Raw genomic sequence first — 23,971 nt, forward strand, 5'->3', positions numbered from 1 at the left:
TAGAACATACCTTTGATATTACAGATATTACAGCCCAGCAAGACCAATCGAGGATCTTCTGTGTATTCATTGATACTCATAGGGTTCAAGTGACTCATTACTCCGTGTTACTGGGGTTACAAGCGGTATATTTACGGGTCAAATGATACGATCGCATTTTGATCTGATAGTATTGTACTCCAATAAACCGAGTAAAGAAATGGTGGAATCTCAGGTATCTTTTTGTTTCATTCACAGCAAACTCTTCATGAACAAGCCTTTCAGTTCATGTAGAGACTCAGAGGGCGATGGAAGACCGCTTTGGGCGGTTTGATTCACCGCGACAATGATCAGCGTGCTCTTCTTGGAAGCTTTACAGGCTTTTTCCAAGCCTTCCAAATCGTCAACAAAGTATTTCTGCTCATACGGCAGTCCTCGTGCCAAAGAAACCAAGTTCTCTCTGCTTATGGTCACAGGATGGTTTCCCGTCGATGCATAAACTCCGTTGTAAATTACAATGTGAATGAGGTTTGGTGGCGACAAGCCAGCTAAAATGGCATTGTTTCCGACATGCATCAGGAAAGATCCTTCTCCATCGATGCAAAAGACCCGACCGGAGGAAAATCCCATGCTCACACCAACGCTAAGGGCATAGACATGGCCCATGGCTCCGATGCAGAAGAAGTTTCGTGCAATGGATTCTTTCATCGTCTTCCGGATCATGTAGAACTCGCGGCTATTACCACCAAGTGACGAGACTGACACGTCGCCTTTTGCCATCTGGCCGATCAACCCGCGAATGGCACCTTCGCGAGAAAGGGGGAGCTGCGATGGAGCCGATGAGACCCATTCCTCAATCCTGGGATAACTGACTGTAATAGCAGGAGGAAACTTGGTCGCCTCGTTGGATTCATACTCTGCGAATGTATCACGGGGCGCAATCAGAGCAACGGGCGTTTTCTCCAGAATAGACCTCGCAATTAGACGCGAGATGAGATCCCTTGTGCGGTGTATGCAAGTTGGAATTTCCTCATAAGGAATGTCGTTAGCCTCCAAATTTGCCTTCATACGGGGTCCGACGAGAGCATCCTGCAGCTCCTCCTCTTCAGCAGTTTTACCACGCCATCCAATCAACAGTAGCATAGGGATTCCAAACACCTCTTTTGCAGCAATGGACTGTAATGGGTTGAGCGCGTTGGCTAATCCCGAGTTTTGCATATACACCATTGCAACACGACCGGTCGACAAATGGTAGCCAGCGGCAAGCCCAACTGCGGCCCCCTCACTGGCAGTGACGATATGTTGTGAGACGGGCTTTGTGGCGGAAAAATAGGTCAACAGTCCACTGAGATTCGTATCCGGTACACCGAAAGCAGTGTCGATGCCGTTGGGCGCGAGGGCCACATCCTCAAATCGCTTGGGGTTCCAGCCAGCCATATGGGACGATGAGCCTGAACAGTGGTAGAGAGGAAATTGATTTTAGCAGAAATTCTGGAGGAGAAAATAAAAAGTGAGAGAGAGGGGGATAGAGCGAGAACTATCTATTACCTATATCCACATATCGGCTGATACCACCCAAACAGCTTCGTATATCCATATGTTGCTGTAAACTTCTCTTGGAAGCAACATCCTTACCGAATGAATAGTACTTTTTTTCAACGTGATATGAAGTAAGCTTCGTGTATTAGACAGGCCTGTAACGTTGGTCTTACCTGTGGAGAGTTCATGATATTGAGGGCCCCACTTTTATGTGAATTTCCCTTAGATTCATGCCTAAGTGGAGGCCACTTGCATATACATGTACCCAGATCCTTGATGTATCGAGCCCACCTTCGTGACATTGAGCACTTCACTATAATACCATCAATTCCAAAATGTTGCATGTTCACGGATGATGGAAATGAAGGTTAAAAAAACGATGCAAGCAGGGAAAAAAAGGCTAATGGTATCGGCATTCTTAGAAGAAGCCCCGCCAGAAGACCTCTTATGATTCGGCTTGGAAATCAGAAAGAACGTGGATATTAGGAAGTTGCCAGAAGTGACTAGCTGAAAGAATTGACTACTTTGTAACGGAGTACAATACATTTATGCATTATTTGAACCAATGGATCGCATGAGAGAAGCATACGGCGTGATAAGATTAGCACAGAGGCTGCATATTCTGCAAATTAAAGCGCCTATCTTTCACGTATAGACAGAGCATGATACGCTCGTGGATACCGTAAGTTGGGAAGAAAAACAACGGTGTATCTAGTTCTAATGCGACCCATTTTCTGGGGTTGGCATTCGTTCCCGCGTTTAAATGTTGCCCTCTATACAAATCAACATTCCTTCCATATCCATTCTATAGATCCAGGACATGCCATATATGAATTGTCATGATGATATCCTACGAGTCCAATCCCAGACGACTACAAAAAGAAACCGAAGCGGCAGCCGCACCATGTGTTCGAAATCTCACAAACTGGCCCGAGGCGGTTCAGGAAATTCGCACATGGCCCGAGTATGAGTCACAGCCCCTGCGATCACTTCCTGTAGCGGCCAAGGAGTTGGGCATGGCAAGCCTTCTATTCAAAGATGAGAGCCAAAGATTTGGAACAGACCTCGGCTCCTTCAAAGCGCTGGGCGCGCCATATGCTCTTTACAAAATTCTGGCCCAGGAAGTCCACTCAAAGGTGGGTGTATACCCGTCATCAGCCGATCTACGAGGCAGCAAATACCGTCAAATTACGCAGCAGATGACTGTTTGTGTCTCGACTGACGGGAATCAAGGAAGAAGCCTGGCTTATGGTGCTCAGATCTTCGGTTGCAGTTGTCTCATCTACATTCACAAGGATGTGAGCATTGGCCGAGCCCAAAAGATGAGAGATCTGGGTGCCATTACTATTCGCGTGAATGGCGACCACAAAGCGTCGCTCGATAGGGCTAAAGAAGATGCTCGAATGAATGACTGGAATTTTGTCAGCAGTACTTCGTGGGACGACTTCGATGGTGAAATATCCCAAAGTGTGATAAATGCGTATATGATGGTTGTCGATGAAGCCATCAGTGCTATTGAGAACGTCCACCACATAACTCATGTCCTTGTTTGCGGTGGCATGGGCAGTATTTCTTCTAGGATCTTCCTCGGTTTCTATCAGCACTTCCAAAACCTGCAGCTGGATCCGACAGAAGCAATCAAGTTGCCGCGATTTGTTGTTATCGAGCCATCAGAAGCAAACGCCTTACTGGAAAGTGTGAGGGATGGGTCTCCGCAACCGTCAAAAGGTAGCCTCAATACTTTGATGGCCGGTCTAGCCTGCCGTGCTCCATCACCAGCAGCTTGGAAAGTTCTGTCATGGCTGGCGAGTGATTTTGTTTCGGTACCGGACTCGGTCTCCGTGAATGGGATGAAGGCCCTGGCGGATGGTCAAAAGCAAAAGGATGTTCCTGTCCTTTGTGGAGAATCGTCAGCCGCTACAATGGGAGTTTTGATGGAGGCAAGCAAAGACACGTTACTCCGCGAGAAATTGGGACTAGATGTCGACAGTCAGGTTGTGCTGTTTGGACTAGAAGGGGCTACAGACCCTGAGATGTATCAGAAGCTAGTTGGTATGTCTCCAGAGGCGGTTCTTAATGCCCAAAGATTGTATCTCTCCCAAAATACTGAGGTGGATGGTGGTTCCAGCAGACTTTTGAGAGTCTGAATATGATTTACTCTGAGCGAACTCAATGCAAAGAGAGATGGCAATTTAAACTACACTGATTCATTGTAGTATAACTTAATAACACGAATAATCATATTCTCAAGCATTAATATCCAGTAAAGCAAAATAGCGTACCTAAGCGCCTCACTGATGGTCTTCGGTACGGTTCGAAGGGCTACTTCCTTGAGCTCACCGTTATTGCAGATCAAAGTTGACAGCTTTTATCACGAGGAATAGACAACTGAGGATATTACGCATCGTCTGCGAGGAGATATTCGGGCCCGTGCTCACTATATCCAAAGTTCAAGGTCCAGGAGAAGGCCATCAAAAAGGCTTCAAATACACCATATGCTCTTGCGGCAGTTGAATTTACCGAGAAGATGATGGTGGACTGCGTGCAGGTGGTTGCACAGAAGCCCCAAGCAGACATGGTTTGGATCAACTCGTCGTAAGACCTTCAGTCAAGGTGACCGTTAAAAAGCTAGCCCACGAGATAGGGACTTTAAGACGTATCTAAATATATGGTGTGGTACTTAGGATAGAGTAATTGACTTTGCCTCATATTTTGACTTCAATCTTACAGCAGAAATATCCTGAATGAGTTATCAAACGTAGCAGTAGGATCAAGGGATACTTTTAAGTTTTCTGTTCATTGCTGTTTGTTGAACTCGAAAAGGGTTCTCATTATAGACCGATTTGATCCCTTGGGATGAGAAGAAAAACTGCGATTTTAACGTCTTCATGCCTCTCTTAGGCGCCTCTTAAGCATAATGTGTATCCGCAGTTTTGGCTTCCGCTTCTTTTGCCTCTACTTCTTTTCGCAAGGCATACTCATCCCATTTATTCAGAAGAACCCACATTTCATTCCGCATCCTGAACGAGCACTCATGACAAAGCCCATATTTCTTTTCAAGTCGATTTTCCTGTAGTTCAAACCCGGTCATTTTGAGGAGTCCGGTTGCTCGTCCAGTGCAGGCGACTCGCCTAAAAAGTGGTTGTCCAAATTCGATGCAATGTTCGACTCGCCCAGGAAGAATACAGCCACAGGTCATATATTTTGTAAAGAATAATAAACACATTTTGTGTATCCTCTCCTTTGTAGCAGCCATTATCAGAATCTAGGAGTGACGCTCTTATATTCGTGACAATAGTATAAATAGGTTGGATATTCCAAATGGCATGCATATGATAGCCATAGGTAAGAGAAAGGCCACAGGGCAAAGGCAAGAAGATAGACAATGTAAAATGTAAGACATAAAACGGTCGACAATAAGATACAAAGATAGGCCAAGAGACCAGAATATAGAGAATAAAGACCTAGAAATATATAGCAATCGCTCTATCCTTGATCCTTAGACCCTGACTGAAAACCAAAACAAGGCCCGCGACAAACAAGAAGGAATGAACATGTCCAACAATGATTTGATGACTGGCAAATACTTCGTGGCAGCGAAGCCAAAAACGCAAACAAAGAGAGATCATCCTGGAACAAAGGCGTTGTCATTTGGATAGCCGTCCAGATAAACCTCAGTAACAGAATTACTAGATGGCTAGAAGTCTGACCACACATCCCCGGAGTACGCCTACTAGTTGAAACAAAGATTCTCACACGATTATAAACAGAAACCCAAGTCAACTTTGGACTCTGCCGCATAAAAAGACGAGATCGGACGCCGCTCACGACTGTTACTTCTCATCAACCAAGAGCAAACAATAAGAAAATGGACAACTTTAACGAACTTCCCGTCGCTGAGAAGCCCACCGGCGAGTCTTTCTGTAACGAAGCCTCTATCAGCGAAGCTTGTCCTAGCGGTGCTACTGTGGAAGAGAGCTCTACCCATGGTGTCCCTACCAATGTCCTTATCAACGATGTCTGCACTAACGATCTCCCTACCAGCGATAACTCCCTCGGTGATGCTTGTACGAGCAAAATGCCCACTAAGGATGTCTCCACCAGCGGTATCCCTACTAGCGATTCTCCTACCAATGATATGACAGTGATCGAACCCGTTGCCAATGAAACCTCCGGTGCCCCAGGCGAGATTATAACCCCAGAGAAGAAGCGTCGCGGCCGCCACGACCCCGAGCCAGACTGGTCCGCCCAAATGCGTGACAAGGTAAAGAAGTCCCACAGCCGTATCGGCCAAGCCTGTGATAGGTGCAAGGTATATCCACTAATAGCCCTTGTTCTCTCCGAAAACTATACTAATGTTGCAATGAATCTAGGTCAAAAAGATGCGATGCACACCCGATCACAACGGATGCGCCTCATGCATCTCCCACAACGTTCCCTGTAGAGTCACTGACCGTGTGACCGGACAAACATACGTACGCGGTGAGGCCGAACGGATGCGCGTAATGATCAACAGGCTCAGCAAGCAGGCGGATACCCTGCAGCGAGAGGTTGCGGTGCTGCAGCAAGAGAACGAGCTCCTCCGGGAATCTCATGTCGAGCTTAAGAAACGGGTCAATATGTACAAATCGTCTCTTGATACCTATGGGGTATGTCGTTGTCTTGTTTTCTTATACCCCTGGTGGACTATCGCCGCCTTCTTCTTCAGTCTTCTCTTTTCTGAATCGGCGATTCTTCTCCACTTGATAATTCTTGTCGCTTGTCTGTTTTGATACTGACGAAATCTCAAGGCAGGCTTTGTTCTTAGCAAACAAGAGGCCGATATGATGCATCTTCTGTGATGCTACATATGGTGACATTTTCGCATTTTTGGGGGTGGGCAGTGGGGGTGTTTCTAACTTGACTTATCCATCGCGTGTCTGTTCTCATTTGGTTTTCTTCTCCGATAGAATGCGTGTGGTTGAGAATGGGAGGATTGGGAGGTTGTCATGAGTATTATTGTTGTGATGCACTGTCCGTTTTCCTTGAAATGATACTAAGTTGGCAAAAGAACTGATGAGAACGAGCAAGAAACAGCAGTGTAAATGCTATAAAACCCCAATGTGTTCCCTGAGTATCCAAAATCTATAACTTGATTAAAGTATAATAACATGAGCTATTGCCGCTCTACCAGCTTGCATTCTTTTTCCAGCAGCAACATACCCCCTTACTTTCACACCACTCCCTCACAGATGCAGTCCCAACCTCTCGATCTTCACCAACAAGCCCAAGCCCCTCGACGTTAAGCCATGCTGTAAAATCTTCCAAGATGATAGGATCGTACATGAGAATCTTCTCATGCCATGTTGGCCGACTGCGGCTACCAAGAGCTGATGACAACGGTGAAAGTCGGGGCTGAGCTCGAACAGCTTTGGTGATCTGAGCAGATACATCTACCGGGTTGACTCGCGAAGTGGGATCGGCTGTGCGGGTCCTGGTGACAGAAACCTTGGAGGGTCCCTTGCGTTTTATAGGGCTTGTAGGTGGGGGTTTGGTGAGTATGTCCAGAGTGTGCTCGTGACTTTGGCCTATTCTGTATGAATAGATACTGGCGTAGTGCTTTTGCACTTGACTCGGAGACGGTGTGATTTCCTCTTCCGAGTCTTGGATTTCTTCTAGATCAATGAATGACGAAGAGGGTTCAGTGGTAGATTTGCTCTTTGGGCCTTTTGGTGGACCTTTCTGGGAATTGATGCGTGAAGCAGAAGCTGACTTAGCGGTCACCAATGAAGGTTCTTTCGTGGTGGATTTGGGCTTTGCCTTTGCCTTGGATTTCGAATCGGAGATAAGTTTCGGGCCGTTGCTTTGTATTAGGGCTAATGTTTTTGATTGCTCTACTTGGGCAGCAGGCTGGCTACCAGTGGCAGCGCCGCCATGCTTCGACTCCCAGCATTGTTGAAGAAGATCGATCATCTTCTTGCGGCCCCTAACCGACTTGAAACCAAATGTAGCAATTTGCTTGGACAACTCAGCATCTGGAAAGCCCGCGTATTGTGGCATTTGAGGAGCCTGTGGATCAGCTGGCTGAGAGGGTACCGGTTCCACTGGAATCTCGGTTTCCTTAATTGACTTTGCAATAGCGGTGGGCTGAGATTGAACGTTTGAGCTCGAGCTCCTTTTTGGTGGCTTCTTTTCTGGTGGCGAATCAATGTCCGCAAAGTCAAACTCAAACCAATTCTTGTCAAGAGGTGTGGGGGTTGGTTTGACCAGTTTCTCATTGCTTTTTGCAGGAAGTTCAGGTCGATCAGTCAGGTCAACCACATTCAACTCTTTGGACTGGACTAAAGACCCCTTTATGTCTCTAGATCCAACGTTCCATAGGTTTTTGGTCCCTGTTATCCTTGACACAGATCGCATAGGACGTTCTTCAGCTGCCTTAGTCTTATGAGCATGGACAGAATCGCATGTCCCCTCTCGATATGAAAGACTCTCAGAAACACGGATAGCTTGTTGCATTTCCCGCAGGGTCTGTGGAGAGTCCTCCCTTTCCAGCTGACTGCAGGTACCGAATACAAGGTCTTGATCGTTCATGAACTCAACAGCAGCTTCTGGAGAAAGAATTGTGAAAGAAGAATCTTTGTCCGTTTGTCTGGCTTTCCCTCGCCTGCTTTTTGTGGCTCTAATGTCTGGAATGCAATCCATGGCCAGTTCTTCTTCCTCTTGTGTGTCATTTTGTGCATATTGCGCTGTCATTCGAGCCGTGAGTGTTGTAAATTTCTTAGGATTGGCCTTGGTTGCTTTCTTTGATTTCCCCCAAACCGCGTCGTCTGTAGATTCGTAATCACTCAGACTGTAAGGCTTGCCATTGGCTAGTTGTTGGATTTGTGGGTGTTCCAGCTCTATACGTCGACGTTTTGTCGGTCCGTTGTTTGCATTTTGGGGAAGATCTGGGAGAGTTGGGGCTGATCCAGAGAAACTATAATCAGATAGCAGCTTGCCAAATTCACCCATGGTGTTTGATTCACAGTCTTTCTTTTGCTTGCCGGAATTATCGGTCAATGTGACGCTCTCGCAGGCAGACTCCTTTGGTGGTGTCCAATCCATCCTTCTTCTCATTGCCTCATCCAGGTGCAATTGCTCATCCTTACCCAGAGCATTTGTAGGTGCCGGCATTTCTTTCTGATCAGTCAAAAAGGGTTGTTCTGCGGAAGTGGTCTCCTTGCTAGCCTTGGTTGGTTTCTTCGCTTGCTGCTCGGTGCTCGTCTTCGTAACCTTCCCGGCCAATTTCATGTTGCTTTGTTCCTTGCTCCTTGCAGTTTTTCGGGGCCTGCCTCTGGCAGATTTCGGCGCGGTATCCATTTGTCCCACTGGGTCTAGCGGTGGACTGCCAGGCACAACTGGTGCAGGCTCATCTGCTACTTTCTTCGTCTTTCGTCCAGTCTTGCCAGGTGCGCTTTGATTATCGGCCTTTACAGTCGGTGCTTTCTTGGTCGAACGTGTTTTTGGTTTCGGCGCGTCTACCGAGCACTGGTTGCTGGCAGTAGGGGTGGGAAAGAATCGAGAACGCGTCTGCGGTTGTAACAACTCGGACGGCGAAGGTACCGGCGGTGGCGTTGCATCTCGTGGCAAGACATGACACGCCGTTCTTAGATTTTGTCTAGCTCGTGTTGGTGATCTGGGAGAATCCGGAGAGGATGACAAGACGACCACATCCACTGCGGTCATTGTGGCGAGTCGCGTTTCTCGATATTTGCTTGGGCGATATGGCCAAGTCGCGCAGCCAGCTGTACTGTCATGCCAAACGCTCTTCAAATGCTAAAGACATGCTCAGTGAGACAGAAGTAGCGTATGTATTTCAGGTCAATATGTTCGGGGTGGTATTGTTTGGAGAATGAAGTCGAGGTGACGAGACCGCGGGCTTGGCAAAGTTGCAGGATTACCGTTTTGGGTTGAGTTCATAGTTGAACCGGGCAACCAACGGCATTTGAGAGACGGACAATCTACATTGATCTTTTATTTATTGAATCTTTACAAATGATCTCATCAATCTTTTTAATGCTATAGCCTTGGAGGTTGATATTGTTTCATATAACGCGTAAAATGGTTGAAATATGGCCCACGCTCAGGGAAACAAACACATTGAGGGTATGATTCATTCAATTCATCGTTAATTTCGTGTAGTGATCCAGACAGAGAGACTCGTGATCTCCGTCTGTCAAAGAACTGTGGCCAAGATGATTCCTTGTGATCAATCACGGATATGTTTGCGAGTCATTCCTCCAACCTCGTGGAACATGCTTACGAGCATAGAGGCTTCGCAATCTCGACATTTAAAATGTATTGAAGAAGCTGCACTTTGACTGTTGCGATTTTGAAACACTTCAGGGAATATCTTATGATCCCCTCAGGGCAATTGCTGCCAATAGAGCATTTTCGAGTCGTTGCCTCAATTCATCATTGGTGCCATTGGATAGATCTGTTGCCTTAGGAGGTGAAGGCAGAGCTCCTAGCTTGTAGACTCTCTTGATTTTGTTGACATCATGGACTTCAGCAAGTGTCTGATCATCGAAAGGCACAGAAGTCCCCTGAACTGTGGCGCAAAGATGGGCGGCAACAGACTCATGTGTTATTTCCGGGGAGACAGAGACCTTGACGACCAAGAGGTCTTTGGTTGAATCGGCAATGCCGAATCTGCGGAATGACTCGGCAATCTAACTCCGTGTTAGCTGCGTGACGAATTGCGCCGCTTTTTATACATACATTATTGGTGGAATTGAACGAGAACACAATCTCAGAATGCACATTGCGAGACTTCAGTCGATTGTGCATATAGTCATTGACGGCTCTGAACACCGCAGCAGTGGCATGTGCCCTTGAAAGAAGCTAATGTCGGGTGTCTGTGTCAGGACTTGACATGTATCTTGGGACCATTGATCGAATTCCAGGAAGACAAATCCTCACATACCATGCTTGCATCAATGAGAGCATATTCGAACTCGGAATTTCCAGCAAGAAGCTGTCCTTTCAAGAAGGCGGCGTTTTGAACATCGCGATATAGAGCCACGTGCACCGGCAGAGACGGTAAATGTGGCACACTAATAGTCTCTAGACACGAAGCCATGGCTGAGACTTCGAGGTTCTAAGAAAATGACGTAGAACAAGCCGATCTGATAAACCGAGGCGAGTTCAAGTTCTAAGAATATCAAATCCCACCTGTGAGTCACCTGACTATTCTGGAATTTTCCGGATTCCGGACTTAAGCATGAGTAATCACGCTGATATCACCCGTCAACCCGGTACTTAAACCTCCCCTCTTCACATCTCGTCGATTATCGCATAATCACAAACATGGCTTTCTTCTTACGGCGCCCGTTCGCCGTATCATCGGCTCTTCGCCAGCTCCCAAAGGCCTCAAACACCGCTCGATTCATTCACAACTCCCCGCTCAAGCCCCAGGCACCTAAGGCCCAGGGAGCTTCGTCCTCGATCTTCGCCAAGTCTCGCTCGTCCTTCCAGAATGCATTCCGCCGTACCTATATGCAACAGAGCTATAACACTGCTCAAGGTGGCAACATGACCCAGAAGCTTGTTTATGGCGCTGCCATTGTCGGTGGTACCATCTTGGCAACCAACTTCATCTTCAACCGTGAGACGAGAGAGGACGGTGGCATGCCCGCTTATGAGCGTAGCTTCCTGAACGAAACTTTTATGCACACTGGACTCGGTATTGGTATCATTGGTGTTGCTGCTCGGGCTCTTCACATGAGCGGCTGGTCTTACCGTCTCATGGCTATGAACCCTTGGCTCGTTATGGGTGTCGGTCTCGTCGGCAGCATCGGTTCCATGTACGGAACTTTCTATACCTCCCCTGATAAGTAAGCAATCAATCCCTTAATGATTAGCAAGCGACATTTGACTAACACTTGAAATAGCTACGTTGTGAAGTATGGCTGCTGGACCCTGTTCAACCTCACCCAGGCTGCTCTTCTCTCCCCGTTGATGTTCATGCACCCCGCCATTCTCGCCCGTGCCGGTCTTTACACTGTTGGTATGATGGGCTCCATCGCTTTCGTTGGTGCCACCGCCAAGCAGGAGAAGTACCTGTACCTCGGTGGTCCTCTTCTTGCTGGTGTTGCCATCGTTGCTCTCTCTGGTCTCGCCCCCATGGTTCTCCCCGCCACTGCTGCTCGCACTCTGATGTGGTCTGAGCGCCTCTGGCTCTACGGTGGTCTTGCCGTCTTCGGTGGCTTCACTTTGTATGACGTCCAGAAGATCCTGCACCACGCTCGTCTTGCTGAGCGCGGCCTGATCAAGCGTGATGTTGTCAACGAGAGTGTCAGCCTTGAGTTGGACTTCATCAACATCTTCGTTCGCATGGTCCAGATCCTCGGCATGCGCAACAACAACCGTCGCTAAGCGGTCTGCATTTCATCGCAATGGAGCAGGCTGACATTAACCTTGCCCAACACAAATTTGGAGTTTTTTTCTTTGCTTAAATATCAGCCTTGTACTTTAACAGTTCATATTCCTTTTCTTTTTTCTGGTTTTATGGGTCGCCTCTGCCCAAGGGCACGCCTTTCATTGTCCGCAACGACGGTCTTGCAAGAATTGGGGCGAATACAATCTCCGCTCTAGTTAGAAAAAATCTTTAGGAGTCATCTACAGAGTCTATAGACTCTGCTTGTGCTTCTTTAGAAATAAAAATTCATTTGAACCGAAGTCTTCGTTTTAGTAGCTTTCGCAAACCAAAAATTGCTCTATGTGATTAAACTCACAATTTGATTCGGAAGAGAAACAGATTAATCAAGTGCCCTGACAAATAAAGCAAAGTACTGCGTATGCTGGCGTGAACTTGGCAGGGCCGTCGTGGTCATGTGATCGCAAGCTCGAAGGTGAGGCTTGCCTAAACCAGGACTGCAATCCAGAATCGGGCTCATTGAACACGACCAACCGCGAATTTAAACCCTCCAGTACCCCACCACCACAGTCGCATTGAGGACTCACTCATCACCACACAATATGTCGAACGAAATGGAAGTCGACCCTCCTGTCGCACAAGACGACGCACCTGAGCAGGCTGGCAGCTTTGAGCCACGGACACAGGAGAACTCGGTCGCCGTGCGCAGTATTGAAGGATGGATCATCATTGTGTCCAACATTCACGAGGAAGCATCAGAGGAGGATGTCACCGACCTATTCGCGGAGTACGGAGAGATTAAAAACTTCAGCTTGAACCTCGACCGTCGGACGGGTTATGCCAAGGTGCGCTCCTATTTGCCCCAAGGGAACAATTTGCTTGATACCAACACTCGAGGTGATGTCTGCTGAGTGCTGATTTCTTGTGGCGGTTCACATTGAATCTTGAACTAACACGATTGTCCACTAGGGCTACGCATTGATCGAATACTCAACCCTCCCCGAAGCTAGCGATGCTATTCAGAACCTAAACGACACCAAGCTTCTTGACCAGACCATTCACGTTGACTACGCATTCGTTCGCCCACCCCCGTCTGCCAAGGGCAAGAATGGAGCATCCAAGGGTCGTGGTGGCCGGAATCGCAGCCGCAGCCCCAACCGAAGTCGCAGCCCTGAAGCCGCCGGTGACCGGGAATAAACCGTTTAATGGATATGATAGATGAAATTTGACGGAAGTGCATTGCTTGTGACTTTTCACTTGATACCTGGGGCTTTCTTTTATTCTCGCCTTTTCTTTTTCCACTGCGCTGTTACCTCGAACCCCCTCCCACCAGCTCACCCGAATGTCTCCCTGAATGAATGGATCATCTGGACTTCGCCGGTGTTACCCCTTGTTGTACCTGTCCGGTTCATGCCTAATGAGATGTGCCATGGGACACATTCGCCTAGAGGGATACGCCGGCGCCTTGATAGATTGCCATAATGGTATGGGATCCCGTTCTTGACATCTCACAGAGCCATGCTGACTTCAATGTAGCAACGAAAGGCAATTTCGATAAAACTGAAAATTGAACTCACAAATTAGCGAAGACCATTTTGGCTTCAAAGCCCAACCTGTCAGTAATGTACATTATGCAGGACGCCTTTCTCCGACGGCAAATGACTTCTTAGCACCCTTGTTGATCTTGAGACTCATTCTGTAACCGAACACAATGCTATTCGTCAGATCTCCATTTGTAGTGTAGCCCTGAGTCGCTTGACTTCGTATTCGATGCCTTGCAGGTGGATCACACGACCGCCATGTGGCGCCCTACACCAGCCAATACATGGAATGGAAATTAGCTTTAGATTCACCGAATAACTGGAAGCCCTGGCCCTACCACAGTAGAAGCGCAAGTTCAAGTCATATAGAAGTTGGGGGAAGCGGGTCTGGTGACTAAGGCCGAACCCTGGCCCGTTTTCCCCGCATGAGCCTATCCTGCGCACTTCCTCTTTTCCACGTCAATGCGAACTCTCTCCTGATATATCTATAGAAGCGCTCTATTACCTGGTGTCTGGGGGTCTGCTTCTGGCAGGATCACTTTCCTGAGACAGAATGGCTCCCCGACACTCTTTATCTAGCCCCTTGAGGCTACCACGGTCTCTATATTGTATCATTACACTATGCTTCCTGTCATTTTCGGCTGTGGTCAATGTGCTGGCGTATCCGCTGCAAGATGTTTTGAGAGAATCATTGTCGATCCTCAATGGGGGCTCCAGTGCCTTTGGTGGCTCTTCTGCGGAGACGGTCCTGGGAGATACTGAACCGATATCGGGAGAGTCAAGCCACGAGCCAATTCTTCATACGCTGCGGTATCTTGTTGATGCACTGCGTGTCATGCAAGACAGTTACTTTGTGCTATGGCAAGGCACGTGGCCTACCAGCATCGATTGGACTGCCGCGGTCCTGGGAACACACGTTTCGGCGGCGCTATCGTCTCTAACATCTGGACCGCTTGGTATCCCGGAGACGGATGAACTGCCAGGTGTGTCCCTGTTTATGCTTGAGAATACCGTCAATCGATACTTCAGTCATACATCCGCCTTTTACTTCGGCGAGAACGCATTCAGTTTGCGAAACCAGGCTTACGATGACATGCTCTGGGTGGTGCTGGGATGGCTAGAGAGCATTAAGTTCCAAGACCTCCATTCAGATCTGCACTACACTTCATCTAATGCCAGCTCTGGACAATCATGGTATGGCACCCAATTCCGTGATTCTGCAGCACACAGAGCACGACTATTCTATGAGCTTGCTTCGGCAGGCTGGGACAAGACCCTTTGTGACGGCGGTATGATCTGGAGCCCATATTTGACGCCATACAAGAATGCTATCACAAACGAGCTATTCATCTCCGCAAGCATTGGCATGTACCTTTACTTCCCGGGAGACCCCATTGACTCGCCTTTCCTCGCCGGCGCACAAGGCGCCCAGACAGTGCACAAGAACCCACACAGTGCCGCCCATCTCAAGGCTGCAGTTGACGGATACAAGTGGCTTAATAACTCGCACATGACCGGCCCTGGCGGGCTTTATGCCGATGGCTTCCATATTAGTGGCTACCAAAGCTCACAGAAACCTGGCTCGGGCAAGTGCGATGAACTCAACACTATGGTCTACACCTACAATCAAGGAGTCATTCTCAGCGGGCTGAGAGGACTATGGTTAGCCACCCACTCAAAAGACTATTTGGTTGACGGCCACAAGCTAGTCCACAAAGTACAGCTAGCCACTGGCTGGCCATACATCTCCAGCCAGCAGTGGAAAGGACTCGGCCGTGGCGGCGTACTAGAAGACGCATGCGATGCCGGCGGCTCCTGCTCCCAGGATGGGCAAACCTTCAAGGGAATCTTTTTCCATCATCTTGCAGAGTTCTGTCGGCCTCTGCAGCCACAAGAAAACAGATTTCTGGCAGATTCCATGGCTGGCAATAACTCAGGAGAAGGTAGCTGGGATGAGATCTATCAATGGCATTTGGGACGCTGTCGCGCCTATGGCACCTGGATCGAGCACAATGCGCAGGCCGCTTTGATGACTCGGGACAGCGATGGCAAGTTTGGCTCTTGGTGGGCTCGTCCATATTGTCAGCTTGAGGCCGACGGTATCGTGGATAGCAGTACCATCCCTGCTGATGCTGTTGATTACCGTAACTTCGGAGACTCTGAGCCCTCGGCTGCGGACTTCAAGCCGAAGGATTACAATGACCGCGGCCGTGGTCGCACGGTTGAAACACAATCTGGCGGCATCGCAGTTTTGAGAGCCCTGTATCAATGGCAATCTTGTGGTGCAATATGACTAAAATGAATGGCTGGCGTTTGGGTAGTAGATAGGTCTTTTTGTACAGTCTGTATAGTCTTCGGTTTTCAGTTCCGGAATTATTACCATATCCTTTCAAGTTTGGCAGTGTCTCTTTCATATCTATGACAACTCTCCCCTTAAACATAAAAAGGTAAGAAGCGAAACTGTATCACTCTGTGACTCTAACTCGGAGATGTCTCGGAGCCGGCTATACATCTTACAACGCAAGCATGCAAGCCATTGTTATCAATCAGACTCATTAAAGCGATGACAGGTATGATATGATTGAGAAGCTGAAGAAAACCAGCAGCGCATGAACATGCTTCAGCCTTGCAAGTAATAACACAGGATCAAACTGCATGCGCGCCTACATTACATGCACAGTGCATGCACACACACTGTACTCCGTACACTCACCGCATCGGCCTTGGATGTCTTCCTTCCCAGATGATTGGATGATTAGCAAGACAGAATGGATACCCCATCTCGAGACAGTTAGAACCCCCACAAAACAGGAAAAACCACAATGAAAACAGGATATTCGTGTGATCTGCGGAGAGTAGGACATAATTGTGAAGATAATGTACATTGTGAGACTGGGTTAGACGGGAGATATTCCAAGACATTGAGGCTGAGCTAAGATAAACTCAGGTCTCTGGAGAAGAAAGACCCAGAAAACAAAAAAGTCCCACTGTGTGCACAGCGTCAACGACTCTTTCCCTATTTGGATTGTATGCTGTGTTCGCTTTTTTTATCTGGGCGAGTCAACCGCCAATTCGCCTTCTGCATCGTAAACTATTAGAATTCTCAAGTGGAACCCAACAATTGAAACACCTTCATGCACTTTGTTCATCATGTCGGCGCCGGGGGGGGGGCAAACGGAACAAACCCCGTTGAACACTGTTGTTTAGCGGTGTTCGGCGCCCCGGTACTACGGAGCAGAGTCTTGTTCGGGGTATTGTTCGAAAATGTTCTAGTGATTGGCACAGTTTGAAATTATTCGGTATTACAGGGCACAAATTTCTGCTACGATTGGCACCAACAAAAAAGAAAAGACGGGAAGGCGACCACTCACAGCCAGTTATAAGGGAGGATGAAAACACCCCACCTTGGATGGCTAAATCTTCAACAATGGTTCACTGAAGGATTCACATACATACCGGATGCTGTCTCATACACAAAGCAATAGCTAACGTTATCGGCATTCGTGGATGTCTCACCTCCGTCGCCGCTCCCCCCCCCCCCAAAGGAATATTGAACACGGGCCTAAACAGTGCGGCCTAAATTCGGTGTAACTAGTTACACACTGGCCTGAGCGTCTAGTCATCTGACACTCAAGATTCAGGAACGAATCTGGTTTGATGTTTGAGATTCATATCTAACTTCCTAATAGCTTCACCCATGGCGCCATGCCTCGTGCAGCGGAAGCCTGCTGCATATCCCCGTAGTGGCGTCGGCAGTTCTGATTCGAGGTAATGCTATTGCCGGGGATGGGGCTTAGTTATAGGGGTGAACTGAAACCATGTACGAAGTACATGTACCACCAGTTATAACTTGACTTCCGTCCGCAAAAGAGAGAGAGAGAGAGAGAGAGAAATCAATCTCTCAAGTTTTTCAAGATCGGCACCTATCTCCATTTCCACCTCGGCTAGCGATCCATCAAATAATAAGGGATGTCAAACCCCCGCGGGAATGGATCGTCTGAAGCCCAAGCGTTGGGCGCACAATGGTGGACTAAGAGGACTGTTTACTGGTTGCGGGAGATTACGACCCTGTGCGGAGACTCCCTGAGGTGAAGTGTTCTTTGCTCACTCACCTACAGAGCATGATCACCTCTCAGAGTCATTTTCGCGGTGGAAGCGGCTACGTTACCAAATGTGCATTGATGTGAGAGATGAACGTGATTTGGAGTTGCTTAGAAAGCCGGGAGTCCAACATAACACAACACAACTCTGTGCTGGTAACCCCCCTAACGTTCGCCACTTCAGTACGGGGATATGCAGACTCTTATGTTCCGAATGAGAATCAGGACCGACATGGCGTCATTTTGGCTTGTTGAGGCTCGATCGACATTGCATACAATACCCACCCCCTGAGAAACCTCCTTAAATCTATAATTACTCGGTTAAGGGAAGTAGAAGTTGTGGATAGAGATAGGTACCAGTACTTCCCCTAACCAATGAATCCAGCGACCGGCGGTGTACCCGGTACTAATGAAAGGAACTCACCGAGTAAAATAATTTAATATGTGGCTGCCACGCGCCTCCCCCACTTTCTAAGAGACATGGAACTCTGAGAGGCTAATAGAAGGGATACAGGAATTAGAGAAGAGAAAGGATGATCATTACCAAGGGAATACTTTCCACCTACTAAATACGTGCTAAGATAGACAATTCCCACCCGGAGACTCCCTAGGTACCACAGGGCACCGCACCCGGACCACTCACCAACAAGTCACTCAGATGTACCCTTCCATGCTGTAACACCGATACCGACCCTCTCTCTTCCTTTTCCTTCCCCCCCCCCCCCCCCCAGCTCTTCCCAACTTCTACATCTCCTTGAAGACCACAACTAAAGTCATTCTCTTTCGTCCCCCTCTACCTAAACACCCCTCCTCTCTCTCGCTCACGCCTATTTTCGCCCTGAATTGATTTTTATCCCCCCGACCTCCCGCTGCCTTTTAAGTCGACCCCGGTCGTCTTTCAACTTTGAAAAAAATTACCATCTCTACCTCCTTCCGACTTTCCACCGACCCCGGTAGCTACCTCAAGCGTAACACAGATTTCTCATCTGGGGTACATCGCTAGGGGTAGACCGTGGTCGTTTTCATCAGCCTCCGCTTTTCCTCCGGCCCTTTAAAACCCTGACCCAATCGTGGGATCTTCGTTACACCGCCACCCTGGACGTCTTTTTGAGCCTACGTGTCGCGAGCAGTAACCCTTATGGCCTCAGATACAGCGATGACTGAAGCCTCTCCTGTTGATACCTTGCCGCACCCAAACGACGGTGGCCGCATGCATATGTCATCCCTTTCTTCATCATCTTCCATATCCGACGCAGAAACAGAGCGTCGAGGCCGATCAGAACGTCCCCGAATGGCGAGTCGAAAACCCAGTGCTTCTATCCTTGTCCCTCGGGACCACCCCGAAATCGAAATTGAGGAGGAGGAGTTCCCCCCGACGACGCCCGTGCCATGAGTCCCCGACGGAATTCCGCCGATTTAGAACGGTTGGGCAAGGAGGCCCGTCAAACTTTACAAGAGTGAGTTTTTTTTACAAGCAGTTTGGAAGGAAAATTACGGTGTGAGTTTTGCAGCGGCTAATTATTGAGGGGAAACAGACAAGCCAAAGCCCTCCAATCATCCCTCCAGGCTCTCGCCGAGCGTATTGACGCAGTGAAATCGGACCACGACAAGTTGGAAAACGAGAACAAGATCCTACAAGATTACATCGGTGGTCTCACCCGCAACATGACCAAGAGCGAAATGACCCGCAGTACCAAGGCCCGCAAAGCGCAGAAGTAATTGGGCCACTCTCAGATGGATAGAATGTCGCTAGGTGGTCAAAGATCCCATTCCGTGAATGTCAACCCGGGGGAGATCGCCTCAGATTCGCGACAGGGGGGATTTCTCAAAGTTGCGCCCGACCGATTCTACCGAGGTTCCGATTTATTTTCACTTGCCCATTACGACGAAATCCCTCCTTATATCTCTTCTCGCACATCCGAGTGGTCGCTCGAATTTCACATGTCCTGGTCAGCATGTTACGGTTTCAACAAAGACAAGGGTTGAGGTCTCTCTGGCAACACGAATACCTTCCTCTCTCCGAAATGGGAGGTCAGCAGTTCTCCAGGGACGTCTTACGATCGCCACTTTCTCACACATCATATCCACCCGACTGGTTCGGCCACCAGGAAAATACAAAAAAATTATCACACTTTCGAGTTGAACGCCACAACGCCATCATCTTCTCCACAGCCCCCTGTTCAACCGGGATCGAACCGCTGGAGCGATGAGGCTGAACTCGGATCTGTCTACTCAAGGGGCGTTCCAAGGGATCATTCGTGACATCATTGCATGCCTGTTCGTCAAGTGGTCCGCCACCTGAACCTTGGCAATCTTATGTCTCCGTTCTTCTTGCATCATCCTCAACGCGGTGTACGGCCTCTAGTGCGTCCACCTGCCTCTCTTCATCCCTTGTCGATATCATTGGGCCTTCCTCTTCCTCACTTTTTCTACTCGGCGTTCTTCTCTCGCGGCGGCTTTGTGAACACATGTTTCACTTGTACTTTTTTTTATCCTTCGTTTTTTATCCTTTTCTTTTCTTCTTCTTCTTTTTTTTTTTTTTTTTTTTTTTTTGTCTTTCGATGCATAGCACACTGGGCGTTTCGGGGACTGGGACTAGACTCGATTTGATTGAATGACTCTTGCTGAAGCCGCACTGGAAATGTTTTCTCGTCATGGTTGCATTTGCGTGGTGACGGTCATGGTCACAGCAGGACGGCGTGGAAAGTGGAAAGCATCTTAGGGGTCCTTCGGAGCAGTCCATTTGTCTTCTTATCTTTACCTCTTCATATGCCCTTTCGGTTTTCCGGGGGTTCTCTGTACATCTGCGTTTTGTCATTCTTCTTTTCTTCCTTTCGCTTCATACCTACTATTCTTCTCCCTCCCTCTACTCCCTCTTGACCTCTTTTCTGCTGGACTGACTATTTCCCCCGATCCCTTTCTTGTCTCCTCCTTGTCCATAAGGGGGAGACAGAGATGTCGAGCCCCGACATCTCTTTATTGCACACTTCTATTTCTACATTCTTGCACTTGCATTTGCACTCGCACTTGCCATACCCATGAGCGTGCCTGTCTCTCAAGTTACCCCCTTTGACCCGTCTTTTTTTCTTTATTTTCCTTGTTTTTTACAGTCCTCATCTCATTCATACCCCTTTTTATCGAGCCCGCATGGCTGGTAGCATTGTGGTTTCAACCATGGCAGCAAATGGAAATTATTTCAGATCAAACCGTCCTGTCTTCCCTGTGTAGATCTCTTTCTCGCTTATCGCCTTATTTTTTGATTCATCCATGGCCGCTGTATATACATGTATTGATTGGGTCGAGCGTGAAAAAGGGGGGTGGATTCCCGAAACATTCCCAATTTCTGTTGATCCTTTTGCATGCGTTTAATAGCTTAATACGAGGTATTAAACAAGACTAATCGTGTTCTGTGTATGCTTGACTTTACTACTGTACGGATTATCAAGGCAGTCTGACATGCAGTCTCCACTACCTTACATTACATCAGAACTTGCATGTATTACATCTGGGTAACTAAACGATTGGATATTGGATCAGTTCATTAACAGTAGAGTCATAGTCATCTCGACCCAACGGAATGGATACATGTCCAATATATCCTATTCGCGCCGGCGTGTCCCATCAATCTCATCCCAATCATTTGATCATTCGATCACTCGATCCAGCTTATCATTGATTATCTACATGGATGGTGGAGGGTACCACACAGACGGGGTCAAAGCATTCACAGGGGGATGGGAGCCGTTTTGCAATTCGCGCAGATCGGCCTGAGCGATTCTTCACCGATTCTTTGACTGTGCCAATTTTGCTTTTGCGCGATTTCTGATATCCGTTTTTGATACTAGCTTGAGGTTTTGTGGTGATGATCTTTTAGATTAACCTTGACGTGAATCGTTGATCGTATGGATGTATATGTACATGTACAATGACCTGTAGTTGATGATGTCGGGGGTTATGGGTCTGGTTGAGGATCGAAACTCACCTACGGACCGTATGGGTGAAGCATATATTCGGGCGATCAATGGGAGGGAATGGGGTAGATGCAGTGTATTTCTGGGGATTTGGCATGCAGGAGCGTTCTATTATGCCTATCTGGGGTAGCTGCCCAAGACGTTGTTTAGCCCAAGGAACCGCGATAGCCTGCTTACCTTTTGGGTTATATGGGTTCCTCCTAGCTTTGCATGTAAATCTCCATGTTCAAATTTGTAGATTTTTCCGATAAACACTAGCTTTGAATCGGGATCAAATTGAATACATGTTGTGTGCTATATGTACTAAAGGCCGTGTGTCTGAACAGAAAAATTAACTGAATAGAATAAAGAACATAACAAAGGAATATACACCAAGAAATGAGAAAAAGCAAATATTAGATAGGTGTCAGATCAAGGCACATCCGCAGTTTAGGCGCTTGCACATACATACTCTAGGCAAAACTTCAAGCCACTTTCAGTAGTGCTCGTGTGACTATCACGGACTCCAATCTGCAGTCTTGGACAGATAGCTCGCTTGCAAGAGATATATAGGCAGATCTAAGTGACATATCGGTAATAATAGAATCTCTCTTGGGCAGAGGGTAAGCAACGTTAAGTCCTTTTGTTCGCATTGTCTCGTAAATTTCGTACTTTTGACCTTCACCTTAGTCTCATTATACTATTGTTCGTATTGGCTATGAGTGGTATTTGGCACATATTCTATATTCTGAATGAACTCACCAGGACTGAACTTATACTTTCACAGGCAAACACCTCATCATGATTTAGAATAGCCCTATCATAATACAGATACCGATATCTTTTTGTTCAAAGATTAGACAACAGAGGAAGAAGCAGCAGTAGTTGAAAGACACGCGAGAATGGGATAGTCGCAATGCGAATGAATGAGAATGTTGTCGTACGGCTGTTTAATATACAAAAGCTATCTTTATCTATTCTCTTTCTACCTTTAACCCAAATAGATTGATAGTAACATCGAAAATCTCAAAATATACCTTGTTGTCTCCCCAACCGTTCCCTTCCAGAACATGTGACTAATTGACAGAGATAGCAGTCAGTTTAACAAATGAATTGCATACCGTTATCATCATTTATAGCTGTCTCCCCTTCTGAAATAAGGACTGCATTTCTTACCTGGTGGAACTCCAAAAGAACCCCGGAGAATGTGCAGTAGGACTCACCATGGCATCCTAAGTCCGTTTTTAAACTCCGAAACACGAACGTCCGACTACTGAGCCCGCTAGGTTCCCTTCGTTCTATTAATGCCAGAATGCAAGATGAGAACGGCACCATCAGTTCTGCGGAGATGATACTTAAAGCCGAGGTGGCCAATCACAGCGTGGAACGGCACCGTCGGTTTCTATATCCACAGAAGTATACGGCAGACCATAAGGAAAATATGTCTTATATTGACTCGCCATTCTTATTGCCGTCTCATTCTCTCCTTTCTTCATCCTGTTTATTTTGTCTCTACCTCTATAGCTCGCAAAATGCCCTTCTACAACACCTATCCCGGCTTCCTATATCGCCAGTTTCTGGTCTGCCCATCCAAAGCACCTACCAACACCTCCCTCCATGAAAAAGCTGGTCTTGGAACAGGCTCAAACACTGGACTGGGCTATCAAGCATGTTCTCAGCTACTCGGGCTTGGTTTATCTCATCTGATTGTTGCCGTCCGCAATACCTCCAAAGGAGAAGCTGCCCGGGAATCCCTTCTCGCCTCGCTTCCCGCTTCAGCAAAGGCTCCTGTGATCGAGATTTGGCAATTGGATTTGGGTAGCTATGATAGTGTGATTGTCTTTGTTGAACAACTTAAGCAATCCAAGATTCAGATCGACTTTGCTCTTCTCAATGCCGGTGTTGCCAATTTCAACTTTACCGTAAACCAGTCTACTTCTCACGAAGCAACTATTCAAATCAATTGGTTGAGCACCGCTCTTCTTACTCCGCTGTTGCTGCCCGTACTCGATCAACAAGTTGCCAGGCACCCCTACCACAGTCGTCCGGTGATTTCTATCGTGGGCAGTGAAACTGCCGCCTGGGCCAAGTTTATGGATGCCCAAATCTCTACCAAAGAAGGTGTCTCCCTTATCAATGTGCTGGATAACAAAATCACTTCGACATGGGCGACCGATACTACATCTCTAAGCTGCTATACCAGCTTTTCTTCCTCGAGCTGTTCCATATTCACCAATCCAGTGCCCAACGCTCCAAAGGCACCATTCTAAACCTGATCAAACCTGGTTTTTGCTATGGCTCTGAGTTACATCGTACAGCCGAGGGTGCTTTTGGCAAAGTCCTTGTGGTATGAAGAGAGTTATTGGCCGTTCTGTTTCTATGGGTGCTCGTACTTTGGTTCATTCGTCGGTGTTGGCTGGTGAATCCTCCAATGGGCAGTATCTGATAATCAGCCAGCACCATTTG

The 23,971-nt window shown here is 47.6% G+C and overlaps 11 protein-coding genes across 11 annotated transcripts; 7 read left to right on the forward strand and 4 right to left on the reverse strand.

Annotated features, from left to right (window-relative positions):
* Positions 1-231: 231 nt before the first annotated feature.
* On the reverse strand, positions 232-1,416 carry N7508_009261 (phosphonopyruvate decarboxylase; the record flags this gene model as incomplete). The annotated part of the gene is made up of 1 exon (XM_058467324.1): positions 232-1,416. One exon carries the CDS (start codon positions 1,414-1,416, stop codon positions 232-234), a length of 1,185 nt encoding a protein of 394 aa, XP_058315170.1.
* A 944-nt stretch (positions 1,417-2,360) lies between these two features.
* N7508_009262 (uncharacterized protein) lies at positions 2,361-3,665 on the forward strand (the record flags this gene model as incomplete). The annotated part of the gene is made up of 1 exon (XM_058467325.1): positions 2,361-3,665. One exon carries the CDS (start codon positions 2,361-2,363, stop codon positions 3,663-3,665), a length of 1,305 nt encoding a protein of 434 aa, XP_058315171.1.
* Positions 3,666-3,915: 250 nt separating this feature from the next.
* Positions 3,916-4,095, reverse strand: N7508_009263 (uncharacterized protein; the record flags this gene model as incomplete). The annotated part of the gene is made up of 1 exon (XM_058467326.1): positions 3,916-4,095. The coding sequence occupies one exon, from the start codon at positions 4,093-4,095 to the stop codon at positions 3,916-3,918; it is 180 nt and encodes a 59-aa protein (XP_058315172.1).
* A 1,291-nt stretch (positions 4,096-5,386) lies between these two features.
* Positions 5,387-6,241, forward strand: N7508_009264 (putative C6 finger domain protein; the record flags this gene model as incomplete). Its single annotated transcript, XM_058467327.1, has 3 exons — positions 5,387-5,830; positions 5,892-6,167; positions 6,227-6,241. The coding sequence occupies 3 exons, from the start codon at positions 5,387-5,389 to the stop codon at positions 6,239-6,241; spliced, it is 735 nt and encodes a 244-aa protein (XP_058315173.1).
* Positions 6,242-6,684: 443 nt separating this feature from the next.
* Positions 6,685-9,222, reverse strand: slx4 (the record flags this gene model as incomplete). Its single annotated transcript, XM_058467328.1, has 1 exon — positions 6,685-9,222. One exon carries the CDS (start codon positions 9,220-9,222, stop codon positions 6,685-6,687), a length of 2,538 nt encoding a protein of 845 aa, XP_058315174.1.
* Positions 9,223-9,890: 668 nt separating this feature from the next.
* On the reverse strand, positions 9,891-10,618 carry N7508_009266 (EKC/KEOPS complex subunit CGI121/TPRKB; the record flags this gene model as incomplete). Its single annotated transcript, XM_058467329.1, has 3 exons — positions 9,891-10,208; positions 10,258-10,380; positions 10,463-10,618. The coding sequence occupies 3 exons, from the start codon at positions 10,616-10,618 to the stop codon at positions 9,891-9,893; spliced, it is 597 nt and encodes a 198-aa protein (XP_058315175.1).
* Positions 10,619-10,845: 227 nt separating this feature from the next.
* Positions 10,846-11,913, forward strand: N7508_009267 (Bax Inhibitor family protein; the record flags this gene model as incomplete). The annotated part of the gene is made up of 2 exons (XM_058467330.1): positions 10,846-11,372; positions 11,430-11,913. The coding sequence occupies 2 exons, from the start codon at positions 10,846-10,848 to the stop codon at positions 11,911-11,913; spliced, it is 1,011 nt and encodes a 336-aa protein (XP_058315176.1).
* A 603-nt stretch (positions 11,914-12,516) lies between these two features.
* Positions 12,517-13,111, forward strand: N7508_009268 (RBM8 family RNA-binding protein; the record flags this gene model as incomplete). The annotated part of the gene is made up of 2 exons (XM_058467331.1): positions 12,517-12,759; positions 12,884-13,111. 2 exons carry the CDS (start codon positions 12,517-12,519, stop codon positions 13,109-13,111), a joined length of 471 nt encoding a protein of 156 aa, XP_058315177.1.
* An 897-nt stretch (positions 13,112-14,008) lies between these two features.
* Positions 14,009-15,748, forward strand: N7508_009269 (putative glycosyl hydrolase; the record flags this gene model as incomplete). Its single annotated transcript, XM_058467332.1, has 1 exon — positions 14,009-15,748. The coding sequence occupies one exon, from the start codon at positions 14,009-14,011 to the stop codon at positions 15,746-15,748; it is 1,740 nt and encodes a 579-aa protein (XP_058315178.1).
* Positions 15,749-18,944: 3,196 nt separating this feature from the next.
* On the forward strand, positions 18,945-19,274 carry N7508_009270 (short coiled-coil protein; the record flags this gene model as incomplete). Its single annotated transcript, XM_058467333.1, has 2 exons — positions 18,945-19,012; positions 19,091-19,274. 2 exons carry the CDS (start codon positions 18,945-18,947, stop codon positions 19,272-19,274), a joined length of 252 nt encoding a protein of 83 aa, XP_058315179.1.
* Positions 19,275-23,037: 3,763 nt separating this feature from the next.
* N7508_009271 (uncharacterized protein) lies at positions 23,038-23,775 on the forward strand (the record flags this gene model as incomplete). The annotated part of the gene is made up of 1 exon (XM_058467334.1): positions 23,038-23,775. The coding sequence occupies one exon, from the start codon at positions 23,038-23,040 to the stop codon at positions 23,773-23,775; it is 738 nt and encodes a 245-aa protein (XP_058315180.1).
* Between the last annotated feature and the right edge of the window lie 196 nt (positions 23,776-23,971).

This window comes from Penicillium antarcticum (assembly GCF_028974205.1).
Source record: "Penicillium antarcticum strain IBT 31339 chromosome Unknown utg000009l_segment0_segment0, whole genome shotgun sequence".
Lineage (NCBI taxonomy): Eukaryota > Fungi > Ascomycota > Eurotiomycetes > Eurotiales > Aspergillaceae > Penicillium > Penicillium antarcticum.